We start from the raw sequence: 14,897 nt of genomic DNA, 5'->3' as shown, positions 1-14,897 counted from the left end.
GTCCCTTGAGCACACAATCAGAAAAGGGGCGAGACCCTAGAAAGGAGACTGAACAGGTCCAAGATGAACTTTGCTTTCCTTATACATCTAAGGAATCCGAGATCTCCAATCTCTCTGTAATCTCAGATCTACTCTAACACTGTTTTTGCCAGACAGAATGGCAGGACTGCCGCACGCCGTTTTGGATCATTTGTGTTCCTACTGCCCGCAGAAGTATTTTGATTGGGAAAGGTGCAGGATTGGTCCCTATTGCCTTTTGTCAATAGAAAAGGACCTTAATTTCGTTTAATATGGAATTTATGTTTGTAAAGCCTTTAAAGAAATCCAAAAGAGGGACTGAAAAACGGGCGGTGTGCAGAGCGATCTGGAGGCATGGGTGCCGCTAGAGGGAGCCATTTCGGGGCGCGGGGGAAGCAGAAGCTGGTGACCCTCGGCCTCTATGGTGGCTTTGAAGCTGGGTGGCCAAGCGCCCTGGACGGCCTGGATCCTCTCCTCAAAAATGCTGGTGATCACCTTACTGTTTCTGGACGTTATTTCCGCAGGAGCATAGATCAGAGCGTGCACGGTTGCCTGCGGCCAGTGGCCTTTTCCCGAACGATGCCACCTGCTTACGTTGACAAAACCACCTTTTGGGTATTGGGTAGAAGCAACTGTCATTTCTCTACTCCTTCCCAAAAAGCTCCAAGTGGCTGTCAAATGCCTTCGCATGTACAGAGCCTTGGAGAAGGGAGGAAGCCAGTTCCGATGACAGGGCGGGCAGTCAGCAGCGCCGCGTTTGCCATGAACTTGGCTGCGGGGAGGGGAGAGAGCGGCCACACCCGCTCTCGGCGCCCGGCGGACGGGCCCGCTTTTCCTCACAGGTGTTGCCCCTGGCACTGGCTCGGGGACCGGCACCAGCTCCCCCTTGCGCCGCCGGAGGCGACTAGGTTGGGGTGATTTGGGTGCACCTCCCAAGCCTGGAACCGCAACCCCACGAAAGGACCACGCTTGCGTGCCCGTGGTTCCAGGGCCCTGGCTTTGTTCCAGGTCTGCGTACACTTCTGTTTTACGTTGGAAAGAATTCCATTCACGAGTAGCATGCCAAGAAAAAGCAGCCTCTTCAGTGCTGCAACACTATTAGAACCCGCGAGGGCCAAACACCAACATCGCCTCCATGAAACCACCTGCCTCGTCGACTCCCCCGCCCGCCCGCGCCCGCGCCGCCCCCTCCCCACTGGACCCGGAGCCTCTTAAGGGAGGGAATAGGGTCCCATCATCACTGCAGCAGTGAGAATGGTGACAACCACCTTAACTAACCATTCCTGAGGGCGTGATGTATGCCCGGCTCTACCTTTGAAATTTTCTAGACATCCCATTTAATCCTTCCAACAATCCTATGGGGCAGGTCATATTGTTATTCTCCGTTAACTGGTGAGGAAACCGAGCCATGTTCAAGGTTTCATGACCAGCAGGCAGGACTGATTCTGGACTGCTGAGTGAACCTGAGCAGCCCCCGGGGTTTAGTTCTAAGAATCTTTTTCAGCTACAAGAATTTGGAAGTCAAGAGATGAGCACAAAAGATAATGTACTAAGTAAGTCTGCTAATAGCACTTTAACAAAATCTGAAGATCCAGCAGCTCATCCCATCTCGCGTCACCCATTTGGATGTTAAGGGAGCTTTTCGTTAAGCGTTGTCACAGGGAGCTGCACACATCTGATTGGGCTTCTGCAGTTACACGGTTTCTCGGTTCCAGTTTCCCCCAGGAGGCAGGCTGCCCTTTGCTGCCCTTTGCTGGGTCTCAGGCACGGCATGTTCTTTCCTTCATTCCACTGGCTGACACTGACCATCACCTGTATGTCCTGCCTGAGCACTGGGAAGTCTCAAGTTAAACTGGACACCTGAGCCACAACCTATTGTATAGCTGCTTACCAAGAAGTCTCGGCTTGTGCACAAACAGGAGCAAATTAACTGGCATGAATTAGCTAGCTGGTATATATCTTTTAATATAGTGTAGTTGTCGAGTCGATTATGGGACATGATTGAAATGGTGGAAACTTTTATACCTAAAAGGTGTAAGATAATAACTTTCCTGAAACGTGATTACAATTACTGTAACGAGTAGAGATATGATCAATTATTTCTGGCAGAGGCATGCCAGCTCGGTAAGCCCGAAGGCTGTAAGCACTAACAACCCAGTGAGTGCTAAAGGTATTAAGAATATTTGCACTTTACATCAAACCATCAAATTAAATACTTGGGAGGCAAAAAATGAATGATAAGCAGGTTCCTGAGGTTGTTCTTGTCGTCAATTCATAATCTCGGCATTATTTTCGTAAACTTTTATCCCTGTTTTTTAAAGGACAACAAAGTGTGATGTCACTAGCATTATTTTTCTCTAGACCAACAGTATTTTTTAGAAATAAATTTTTGAGAAATAAAAAAAAATAATTCCTAGTGAAAAAGACATTTTATTTCTGCTTTACTTCTACTGGAAATTTAAACAGGAAAGAGGAAGTAAGAGACACTCTGGGGGGGAAACTGTACCCAGGTTTGCTTTTTGTTAGCCAAACCCTGATACGCCACAGAGAAGAGAGTCAGCACGCTGCGTCGGAAGGCACCTCAATCATCAAGAACTCATTGTGGGTCACCCCAGAGTGCTCAGAGAAATACAGCTTTCAGAAAACCGGCTGCGGCTGGTTACATGTTATTTATAATGTCCTCAAAGCCAAAACCATTTAACCTGGTAACAGTTGCATTTTTTTTTTCTTTGACTAGAAAGTAGCTATAAGTGACAAGATCCAAAAAATAATAAGCATGCAGCCCTTTATTTAGTTTTGCAAAGTCTCTGCTTATAGTTCTGTATATTACATGACTGTGTTATACAAATACATTTATTTACAAAAACACTCTAGCTGTGCAAACTTGTTGCTTTTTTAAAAATGTAGGGATAGTCCCATTTCTGCCCATCCCAATATATGTTTTTAAAGCATGCATAAAAATTAACTTTGGTGTGGGAAAACTACTGTGTGCTGTCACATACGATATTTTTATGTCTATTTATATATTTACAAAAGTTTGTCAGTTTACAGAACCGTACAGAAGTGTACATTTTAAAATCCACAATGCAATAGCGTGGGTTACCAGGTCTCAGAAATCAAAGAAAGGGTTTAGACACTGCAAAGAAAATAACTAGAGAATCCCAATATGTTAAAAAAGAAAAAGAAAAAGAAAAAGAAAAAGAAGAAGAAAGAAAGAAAGAAAAGAAAAAGAAAGAAAGAAAGGAAGAAAAGCAAAGAAAACTAGCTTGCTTGGGCTGGCAAATTATTATACATAATTCTCATGGCAGTGCAATTGGTTTGATAAATTGCCTTCTACATATGCCTCTGTGTTGGCTTGTGCAGAAGTTCATTGGCTTATTGTCTAGCACACTACTTTCAAATGTACAACGCTATAGTATCAAAATGTCTTGGCAAAAAAGATCTTGAAAGGAACCATGAAGTTTTGACAAAAATAGAAATCTGTAATAAAGCTAAATAACACTAAAATAAAAGGAAATATTATAGTATCTGTTTTACAATTTGTATAGTCACACTTGTGTATTTCTCTGTTCAGTTCTAGTCTCCGTAATGAAAAATATTTTTATACAAAACATACTAAAATTCTGGAATCGTACATGTTTTACATGCTGAATACATTTTTTCCTGTCTCACACACACCTTTCTCTCGTCGTATTCTCTCATACTCTTTTTCGGTAACACGTGCTTTCTTCATTTAACAGGTATTGAATATAAACAGTTGACACTATGTAATTACAACAGCAACAAAGTAAAAGAACAAACAAACGAATAAGCTTTTCTGAAATCTATTAATCCAGTATTTCACACATACATAGCATTAAGCCTCAAACAGTACAGCAATATGTTACATTCTCTTGTGGAAACAGTTGTTGAAGTCTGTTAAATTTTTTTTTTTTTTTGAATCTTTAACTGTAACTCCAACTTGTGCCTAATAGAATTTGGCCTTTAGGAGGTTTCCTTTGCTGTGGATGGGGTGGCTTTGCTCGAACTTCCATTCTGTGCCTTGTAGCTGGTGAGGCTAGGAGTATGGATGGTCCTGATACTCTTGGCGCCCTGATTCAGTGAAGTGGGGGAGGCAGGGGAGGGAGGGGAGGAGGAGCAGGAAGGGGGGGCTGCTCGGCCATTTGGAGTCTGCAGTGAGAATGAAAGATGGTGACCTTTACCTGTGTGAGTGGGGCTCTGAAACTTTAAGGAGCCATTAGAGACAGAGGGAATGAGGGAGGCAGAGGGAGCAGACCGTCCTGTTTGGGGGCTGAGAGGGTTAGAGGTAGCCGATGGCTTAGAAGCAGCTGGATTAGGGAGGTTAGAGCTGTCACCACTAGCAGAGGGCAGAGACCCGCCTTTCCCAGAGCTGGGAGAAAGGGCTGGAATCTTAGAAGCAGGTAAGGAGGGGAAAGTAGGCTTACAGTCCCCACCAGCTTTCTTAGCACTTCCATTAGCCTGTGAACAAAGATGGCGGGAGACAGTCTGTCAGAAAGCTGGTAACACGATCGTTCCACAGGGTCTGGCAACACAGCCCTCCTGAGAATAATTCAATTAAAAGACACCAAACCAAACCAAAACGAGTTCAAGGCCTGAGCTAAGTCTTGCTGTGCTGTACTGGACCTGGCGGAAACCCCCAAAGTACAGAGCAGAGGATGTGCAGAACAGGAAAAAAAGGAAGAGCATTTCCGGTGCTGGGTCAGCCACGCCTCTGGGTGGTTACGGGGCGGGGGCGGGGCAGCGCGCCGGAGGGTTAATGTGCCTCTAATGCAACGCGGTTGACATATACGTTAGTGCGGGTGACTTTCAGGACAGCTCGACAACAGGTTTGTCTGGCTCGGTTTCCCCAGGTGTTCTGATGAACCACTCCCTTCACCAAAGACAAGCCGGCTGGTCTGGCCGCTTGTGTTAACGGTTAAACTTTGGAGTCACGGAGTAAAAGATGTTTTTATTGCAAGCATGCAAAAGCGTGGTGAGAAGTTCAACAAAGGTTTTTTAGACTTTCTTCATGCCCCCAGATCCAGGATGTCTATGTAAACCATAGCTTACAAGGAAAAACACAATATTTGGTATCAACTAGGTCAGTGACTTGCTTCTTAACTGAAAATGTCCATCCAAAATTGGGTTTAAGGTAAAACTACCTGACGATATTGGCGGGGATCCTGCAGTTTGGTCTGCTTGCTGGGTTTGTCCAGGCTTCCGGGTCTGTTCTTGGAACTCATGGGGACGGGCATCCTGCTGGTCTGTGGGGTCCCAGTGGAGCCCTGTGGGAAGGGACAGCGAGAGGGGAAGAGATGGGGCAGCGCGTTAGTGGACTGTCACCAAGGCCGCCCCACCGTGTGCAGAGAAGCTCAACGTGAGAAGCCACAGCCCTACATGCAGCACAGACCTAGAAGATGGACATCAGAAGACACCACCGTGGTTAATTCCAAGAATCAAACAGAATACACTGCTCCACTACTGATCCGACGGATTTTAATGTGAGTATCAGAGGTCAACGGCAAATGGATGACCCAGCACCCCTGCGTTTACCCAACACCAGTCAGCAACAGAGGTAAACACAGAACTGATTAGCTGTTAGACACCTAGTTGTTGTTGTTTTGAAGGTGAGGGAGAAATGGTGAGAGAAAGGTATCGTGGCGAACAGACAAAAAAAAAAAAAAAAAAGGAAAAGGAAAAAAAACAACAACAAAAACACGAGCCACCTAAAAGGAAGCGAGTAAATCACAAGACGCCTTTTTGCTAATGGTGATTATGGCAGATTTAAGAAAGCAGCTGGGTCTTTTCATTCTCCATCAGACCAAGATACCTTACGTGACGCTGAAGGTATCGACGAGGGGGGTTCTAGGGCAGTGGGAGCTTCTTCCAGAACTAGCAAGGATCGGGGGGAGGCCTCCTGGGCCAAGTGGGATGAGCTGGCAACAGAATCTCTGTTGGAAGAACACGAGGTGTCAGCTAGGGCTTTTGGACTCATTTCACTGATCGTGTTTTCAAGCTGTTTGATGGTCTGCTCCAGACTGTCCAGCGTTCTGTAGGTGTTTTTCCTAATTTCATCGGTTCTTGAAATGGGCGATGTGTTCTCCAGACCGGGCTGCTCTTGTCTCTTGAGCATATTTTGGGGGGCGTCTTCGGGTTGAGAAGACCTAGTAATTTCGAATCGCTTGGCTTCCTTGTGCTGCTTCAAAGTGCCATCTTCTTCCTCCTCTTCGTAGACCACCACCTGCAGGGTCTTCTTCCCCGTTTTGGTTCCTGTGAGAATTGCTTGAGTGAGGGCGGCGAGCTGCTTCTTCGGGAATTTGAACTTAAACTTTTTCTTGGGACTTTCAAATTGGTCATCTGTCACGTCGCACTTGCTCTCTGAGCTTGGAGAGTCTGCTGGGCTGCACGTGGTCAGCTCGGGCTTGTTCCTTTCCTGGCCTCCTGGTGCCTCGGTCTCTGCTGAGGGGACATGCGGTTGTCGCTGACTCCCAGCTCTCAGTCCTGATCCTGGGCTGCCTGGGGCCACCTTCGGGAATTGTGGGGGGCCGTTCTTCTGTACGGCAGCATTTCCATTTTCCTCTTCTTCTTCCTCCTCTATCTTTTCCTCTGTCATCATTCTCTCTAATTCCTCATCGCATTCCTCAAATATGGTTGAAAGTCTCTTGTACGCAGACCGGATGTCCATGGGTTCGTCGAAAATGATAATGACTGGTTTCTTGTCCAGGCGCACGACCGGCTCTTCATTTTCAGGCCCTTCTTGCTGGAAAGTCGTCTCTTTTCTGGCATCGATATTCACCGTCTGCACGTCCTCTCCCTTTTTGCTCACTATGTCGCGGACCTCCCCGCTGGAGAGAACCTGGACCGCGGTTCTGGTGATCATGAAGGCGATGTTGTCTGCGGGCGCGTTTTCTTCAGTGGGAGAACTTGGGGTTGAGTCTCTGTCCTCATAAGGCTTCATATTAGCATGTCGAGCCCCCTTGGGTCTTAGCACAACTTGACCCAACTCCGTCACCGGGACCCCTTGATCTTGAGTTTTGACATCGCAGTTACCCAATTCGGTTGATCTAGTGGGAGAAGGAAGGTGACCCTTATCTGTATTTTCTTGTCCTTGTTGACTTATCTCCTTTGTGTTCCCACAATTCATTTTCTGATTCTCGGCGTCGGACATAGGGTACTGCAGTCCTGAGCGCTTAGGGCCTTTGCTTACTTCATCTTCTGATGAACTCATGCCAGGGACACTGGAATCGACCTTAGACACATTTTTGGGGGAATAGTTTCTACCGTCTTTAAGTAAACTCTTATTGGATACGTAATTTTCCTTCACTACGATGTCGGTTTTACATTCTGATGCTCTCGATGCGTCAGAAACACGATTCTCTGTTCCTCTTTCCCACTGAGGACGGTCGCGAGGTGTCAGGGCCCCCGCAGTAACCTGAGAGACAGTGGAGGAGGGAAACCACACGCGTTAATCGGAACCGGATCTGCAAAGGAAGGGCGTGAATCCGCACGGTATCAGCTGGAACACAGATCTGACGAACTCACCTTTCGGGATTCCGTTTGGAGGCCATTTTCATAGTCAACATCAGATTTCCGTACGTCTTCATGGAAAAATTCCAAATTCTGGTAGAACAGTGTAGGACATGTTACTCCACAAAACCACATCCCTCCCACCCCAAAGTGGATTATACCTAAATTGTTCCTTTAATTACACGCTTCTGAAACACGCAGGCCAAGCACATTGTTACGCACCAGTCCAAAGCCTGCAGCTCTGTTTACCGTGAGCTGCTGCATTTGCCAGCTTCCAAAAATGCCCTGTGTTTGCGCGAGATGAAAATCCCAATTAGCGAAATAGTTCGAGAATTTCAAATTTTTGGGGGGGGCGGAGAGGGGGAGCAGTTAGAGAATAAAGGGACCGATTCTGTACAAAAACATCCTCTTTTCAACATCTGATAGTGAGCTGAGCTGAATCGAAAACCAGGAGAATGGTGTGGCATTGTAGAAAGCACAATCCATCAGCAGGCAGAAGATTCTGATTCTAATCCAGACCTGCCACTTAACTGTGTTACGTTAGGCAAGTCGTTTCACTTCTCTGGGCCTCTGTTCTCCTGCTTATAAACCGAGGAATAAGACCAGATTGTTTTTATGTCCCTTCCTGATACTTATTTCAGTTTTTTTCAATGGAAAGTGTCCTTCCTATAAGGACATCTGCATTGGTTGGGTGTAGTACTTTGAGATGGCAAAAAAAAAGTCTTTTTCCCTGGTCAAATGACAGACTGAAAGGTACTTGAAGTTTGTATTTGCACTTGCCAAGGAAAGTGTCAAATAGCCTTCAAACTGATAATAGCCGAGATGATCAAATCCGAATTCAGTGTGATTAATGCTGCCAAAAAATCATCTAAACATTTACGAAACAGATATTCGAGGCTAGAATGGTGACAGTGGCATCATAATTCATACTGTGTTCTCTAAACCCTCCGATGCAAAGCAAAGACACATTTCTGAGGCTCTCACAAAGATTCGGAACATGCGAGCCCAGCAGCGAGGGTCGGGAACGAAAAGGGCCCCCTCCACCAAGGAGTGTGGCTTTTTCCACACGGCTGTGGCAGCAGCCAGGGCCCTGCAGCAACACTAACCCTAGCCGTGCCTCGCTGTGCCATTTCCAAGGCTCTGCTGTCCTTTCTCCTTGCTGCAGAAGCCCAAGAGGAAAGAGGCGATCCCAGCAGGATGGGACACAAATTCCAAGAAGGCGCTTTGGTTAAAGCAACGAGAACATGACAAAGCACAATAACCCGGGCCCCACCAGAGTCAACCCAGAGCAATTCTGCCGCCCCAGCTACAAATGGAAAGAATGTGGATATACGCATTCAAGGACTAACACACAAAGAACGAAGTCACTATTAATTACGTGGAAAGATCGCACAAGATGTGAGGGGCATCCACCACCAAACACCACCTGTTGAACTTCCCCTCGCCCCCGCGAGGCCCCCAAAACAAGTGCAGTGGTTCGGCTGCTGCAGTTGGACAATGTAACATCTTCGGTGAGATTTTAAATTTAGATTATCAAACAACTAATATACTAAGTAAAAGGTTTGAAGAAAAATAAGTGAGGTCTGGGCCGAAGGTTTCAGCTCCAAGTAATGGAGTTGGCATGTTGGGAATGGAGTGAGAATTCACCCTGAAATCAGAGAAGGAACTGGCATATAATCTAAAGAAGACACTTCCACGGTGATGTTTCGCTGGCCTTACTTGCTGCAGCGTAGGCCTGGCATCTGTTCCGATTAGTCAGGGTCCATGCTATACCCTCGTTAAATATTTCAAATGCCACCACGTGGATATGTATTTTAAAACAGATCTGGTGGCAGGAAAACTCCGATGGAAAATCGCTAAGATAAAGATGTCAAGTTTAAGTTTCACGTGACCTGCCGTTTTTATCACGGGGCCAGGAAGAAGAATCAACGTGTCAAAGCAAGTGCGTTGACTTGATTCGGGGTAACTAGGTCACAAATGTCATGTGACCTCACAATGTTTCTTAGGTAGTCAGGACTCCATGGAAGGTAATTAAACCTCATTAATATCTGTTAATAGGCCCCGAGATTTGGATTGAAAACACAACGGGTGAAGCAGGCTTCATATGCATATGGACAGTAAACCAAAATTAGAGACACAGTTATAGGAAAAGTTACATAAAAGTCAAGTACTAGGCCAATGCTTCATGACAGTAGGAGAAACGTTTTAAGAAAACATTTGATTCAAAGAGTAAATGAATAGCGCAGGAAAGGTTAATAATGGCAAAGTTTGGAGGCAAGTCTGATACCTATATTGTACATGATACTCACCTATAAGTCTAATACTGATATAATGAAGATCAATCTCTGAGTGTAATTATCCAGAATAAGCACCTGTGATTAAACCCAGTTTTGGGCCAACTCAATACAGACCTGCTTATTATCTGATGGACCTTTGACTGAGATGAGCTCGATGGGATATGTAAGGATTTTTAATCAAAGGACAAGAAATCTCATGCAACTTTTGAGCCAATTAGCAAAATTCTACAATGAGACAATGATGGTCTCCAGAGGGATCCTTGAGAAGCTCCCAGTTCCCAGTGTTTTAGACAGAAATAGTCACACTGACCCAAGTACGTCATTTAACTCAGATATGCCAGAACCTTCCCATTAGCTGGTTTCAATAAGGCCATATAAGGAAATTCCAGAGACTGTAAAAGCAATATATTTCCAATGCGATGTCATGGATTTGATTCAAATTAGTAGGAGGTTTTCTTCATGAGAAAGATTTAGCAACAAAAATCTCATAATCTACTTTGGTTCACAGAGAGATCCCGTGTCACCTGGCTAACGGTTTCATGTCAGCCACGCGGCAGACGCGTCTGACACAAGGGCTCTACGGTGACCGCGAGCCAGGGAGGAGCAGGTCGCTTCCTGGGCAGGACCTCCTGGCTGGGAGCTATAAGACCCAGGACTGCATCTCTTAAGGGCTGTGATGCTACTACGGCTTCCTCACTGAACTTACTTACACGTGGGCCGAGGCACCCACATGGAGTAGCGACTGAGCTGTATTGTGGCAGATATGTCTGACTTTATTTAAGGAAAGCTAGAACCTTTGAGATCCGACATATAAGTTCCTGGTGAAAAATGTTAGGACTCGAACTGGTCACGATAAGCTTTTTTATCTTGAAATTTGGATAGAGGCTTCATTCAAATAAGATGTCTCTATGTCCCCAAATCATAAAAGCTCTAGGTGTAACTGAATGTTGAAGTTCAAACATTCAGGCTCGTGTCCTTTGCCTAAAGTACTGAATAATGACAGCGAACTTTGTTTCAGAGCCAGGACATTTGTTTTGAAGCCACTTGAATGCCACAAAGTATATTAGCACTGCAACTATACCAAACTTACTCTCTTGGAAGGGACACTTTGAGAATTTGTAAAACTTAAGAAAATCTGTTTGGTGTCCTTGAACACATGTGCAGATACACATATGTGTGTTTCTATGAGGTTCACCTGGAGATGGTGGCGGGAACGCAATCCTGCGTGTTCATCCTGAAATCGGAGGTTTTCACCTATTTTTAATGTAGCTGCTTTTGGTCTAAAAGCCATGTTAAAAATTAGAAAAAGTGCTACATATTTCCTTCCATATTTCCTTCCTCCCTCCCTCTTCTTTGATGGTCTCCGAGGAGTTGATATTCCCCCCTTCCCTCCCACCTTCCTTCCACCCCTCCCTCCCTCCTTCCCTCTCTCCCTCCCTCTCTCCCTTTTCTTTCTAAGAGTTGTTCTAGAAAATCTTAAGGGATCTATATTCTTTAGTTTGGGAAGGTAACGCCTAAATTCTGCATATACTTGTTGTATACTGTGCACAGAAACACGACATCTGCTCTGAAAACCTCAGGCCGGTGTCTCTGATCTGAACCTAAAGCTGGGTCTCCATTAGTTAATAAAAAAAAAGGGAGAGGAAAAAGAGAGGGCACGGAAGACAGGTGCAGGAGCGGTGTTAGTGTCAGCAAGGAAAGAAGGGCTGTCCCACCGTGTGGCAAACGTGCAAGTGCCACGTTACCTTCTTCTCCTTGGGTGAGACTGTGGCCCCCGGCCTAGAGTCTTTAACGTGACTGTCAGCCCGGGACAGCTCAGCGTGACTGTTTGAATTTACATCCGTAAAGGAACACTTCTGGAATGCCTAAGGAATTAAAATACCGAGGTTAACAGGAATCCAAGTGTAGAGAGGAGGAAGGAGGGGACAGGCAGGGAAGCAATCCAGAGGCGTGGACACCCCAGCTGCGTCCTGCATGCAGGTCACGCCAGGGCCAGGGAGGCAGCGCCTCGAAAACCTGCTCCCCGTTGGCCTCAGGGTGGCAAAGCTGGCAAGGGGGCAGGGCTGGGGCAAAAGCACCCGGACGTCTGGGTTACAGCATCATAAAAAGACACAGCCCTCGGAGAGAACACCCTTTCTTCCTGTCCAGGGTGCACCCCATTTGCGCTTAGTAGGGCTTCTTCTTTTGACCACTCAAAAATATCGAATTTGCAAATGAATTAAAACAAAACAAGAAGCTCTTTCTTTTTTTTTTGTCATTATTTTTTTTTTTTACCAGACTCATTTTTTTTTCAATTATAGAGAAAAGGGCACCAGGTCTTACAAACCTTTCAACCTTCCAATCGAAGTCATTCTCATGAATTCATCGTCTGAATAGTCACAAGTACACTCCCGCACCTCACGCTCTGAGGTGTTCCGAGGCTCACTTAGAATAAAGCGATGCTCTTCAGATTCTGAGTGGCCTCGGTGCCGCCTGAGCCCTAGACTCGTCTCTGAACATAGTTACAGGAGCCCACACGGACTCGCGTGAACGCTCGGCGGAAGCACGGGCTGGGCTCGCAGGGCAGAAAGGGGCGACACTGTGACGGTGAGAGCATGAGAGACGGCCACCCGAGCGCACAAGTTTTCGACATCACTCCTGGTTTAAAAAAAAATACTGCTACCTACGGCTCATCCAGAGAATAATTAAGTCAGAATCTCCAGGCTGTAGGACTTAAAAAACAAAAACAAAAAACCTCCCTATGTAATTCTAACGTGCAGCTGGGATTACAAACCACTTATTTAAACGAATCATCTCAAATCATTCTCTCATATTTTCTTGACGTCAAATATGGTCATTTGGCACTAACTCTGCAGGTGGAAAGAATGACCCGTGGCCTCCCCAAGTGAGCATTTCAGCACGTTCGGTCCTAAGGTGGGACGGAGCTGATGCCGCGGGCTTTCCTCAGCCTGTTTTTCCACATCTCTGCCGGCTGCCTGTTCCTGCTGCCACGACATCCAACCTGCTGTCCCTCAGACCCCCAAGTCCTAGCTGGCCCTGGAGGTGCCCAGGTCTCCGCTCACTAAGACAATATGCCATCTCCACTGGGCCGCCAGGCCCCGGACTCGGAAGTCTGTGGTTTCTTCTGATGCCCAGTGATATGGAGCAGGAAAGTTGTTCCACAATTATACTTGGGGGGCTGCAGTTGCTTCCTGTCCTGACTCCTGGGGTGTCTAACTCTAGAGCCTGCAAGGGGCAAAGGAGCCAGCCTGGCCACTGGCTGACTTTCTGATGGAGCAGTTCAGTCCCCTCCAGCAGGAGGGCTAAAGGGGCGTTTGATTACATTATGGTTAGAACATTTCGTTGATCACTGTTAACAATAAGATGATGAGAAGCCAGATACACTGGTCTTGTAAAGATTTCAGAGAGAGCATCAAAGAAATTTTGACTTCAATGGAGGGAAATATTCTCAAGTGATGGGGTCTATGTGGCTGGAACAACTCAATTACGACTCTTAGGGGACTAGTGCAGGTTTATTCACAAACTTCAAAGTCTCTACTGCTTTGCTTATTAGTAATTATTTACCTTGCACCAATTTAAGATTATGTAGTGCTCCATCATTTATCTGAACCAAACTGGTCCAGGACCAATTCACACTATAATTTGAGGACAGATACTACAACAAATAGCCCCAGGATCTGGCTACACATCTTAGGACAAGTACCAACCCCCAGCAGCGTCATCGGCCAGACAATCTTCATTGGAAAACTGCGTAATGGACGCTTCCATGCTCTCAACTGTTTTACGAGTCACTAACTTTATAAATCTAAGTTTCTTATGAATGAAATTCTCCACTCATTCAGAAAACCTGTAAATCATCTGACTGGTGGAGGGGATGTCCCAGGCCAGTCTGTGAGTTTCAGTAAGGCTCAAAAGGCTCATGCATGTGACAACTAGCAGCCCCGTGTTCCCTAAAAATCGAGCAGCTCCACTCTGGCAGGTATTACCATGGAAAGCAGAGCAGGACAGCAAAGGTAGAAATGACATGGTTTGAAAGTTCTACTCCAAGTGAAAAGGCAGCATGTCTTAGAGCCCTAAGAAGGTTGTGGTCTGACCACTGGAAGGGCAAACAAATCTTGTAATAAGCATGGGTCAAAATGAAATACTCTATAAACAGACTTCGGTCTAGGAATTGTGTATATGTCTTCTATTAGTCAAGTCTCAGAAGGTACGTCCAGGGCAGACTCACAACCGTGATTTGAATGTGGGATCAGTTTTGGGTATAGCCCCTGCATCCCACCTTTAAATCTATGAGTGGACAGTGGCAATTAGTTAAGAAATAAAAATCTAAAAAAGTGGGAAGCAAAATTATTCAGCTTTTTGGAAGACCTGAAAAAATGACATCGACACTGACCGGGAACCTGGTATGAAGTACAGGAGGCCGCATGACTCAGCGTCAGTCATTCTAAGTATTAAAACCAAGTCACGGGACCTCAGCTGACATGGGCTTTCATCAGTCCTTATCGAGACAAGATGAGAGCTGGTGTTTCTCATCTCCTTTTAACTGTTTTTGAAATGAAGCAGAGACTACTGAAAATTGAAAAGAAGGAAAGTAAATCCCACCAGCCAGAGCCAGGAAGGCTTGCAACAGATTTTGGTATAAACTTCCTGAATCGTTTTGTGAAATGGCTGGTCCTTACACACACCTTAAAGGTGTCCTGAGAGCCTAGTTCAGCAACATCCTTGAAAAGGTGAGGCCAAGGCCGGGAGAGGATGCTTATGGGGCCCAGGCCCACGGGCTCTTTGCCAGCGAACGCATCTGTGAGAGACGCAGCCGGGAGTCCCTGATGGGAAGGGCGGGGAGCCACGGTCGGTCAGCTCATCCCCTTACCTGGAGTTCTGCCATTATTTTGTCTCCTTCCTCTTCTTCCTCCTCATCCTTTGAGGAGCAGGTAGCAGGTACTGGTGGTGGGGACGGGGTCCAGGCTGAAGCAGGCTCCTCTGTTGGACATCTTGTGGCTCTAGCCTGTGGGCTTGGTCCGGCATCTTCACTGCTGGCCTGTGGAAGATTCAAAC

At 46.2% G+C, this 14,897-nt stretch overlaps 1 protein-coding gene across 10 annotated transcripts in view; it reads right to left on the bottom strand.

Annotated features, from left to right (window-relative positions):
* Positions 1-2,786: 2,786 nt before the first annotated feature.
* KIAA1217 (KIAA1217 ortholog) overlaps positions 2,787-14,897 on the bottom strand; it is a 268,562-nt gene continuing 256,451 nt past the window's right edge. For 4 of the 10 annotated variants that reach the window (XM_015585618.2, XM_015585617.2, XM_015585620.2 and 1 more), the window contains 6 exons: positions 14,713-14,880; positions 11,588-11,707; positions 7,561-7,638; positions 5,849-7,450; positions 5,181-5,303; positions 2,787-4,497 (listed from right to left, as the gene is read on the bottom strand). In XM_015585618.2, coding sequence (XP_015441104.1) covers positions 4,003-4,497; positions 5,181-5,303; positions 5,849-7,450; positions 7,561-7,638; positions 11,588-11,707; positions 14,713-14,880 — 2,586 coding nt within the window. In that variant the 3' untranslated portion in view covers positions 2,787-4,002. Of the gene's footprint in view, positions 4,498-4,967; positions 5,304-5,848; positions 7,451-7,560; positions 7,639-11,587; positions 11,708-14,712; positions 14,881-14,897 lie in introns of those variants that run through there. The other 6 variants (XM_015585624.2, XM_015585622.2, XM_015585625.2 and 3 more) reach the window with 4 other exon arrangements.

Source organism: Pteropus alecto, unplaced genomic scaffold (assembly GCF_000325575.1).
Source record: "Pteropus alecto unplaced genomic scaffold, ASM32557v1 scaffold11, whole genome shotgun sequence".
Lineage (NCBI taxonomy): Eukaryota > Metazoa > Chordata > Mammalia > Chiroptera > Pteropodidae > Pteropus > Pteropus alecto.
Note: the sequence above shows the minus strand (reverse complement) of the source record. Positions and strands in the feature narration are given on the sequence as shown.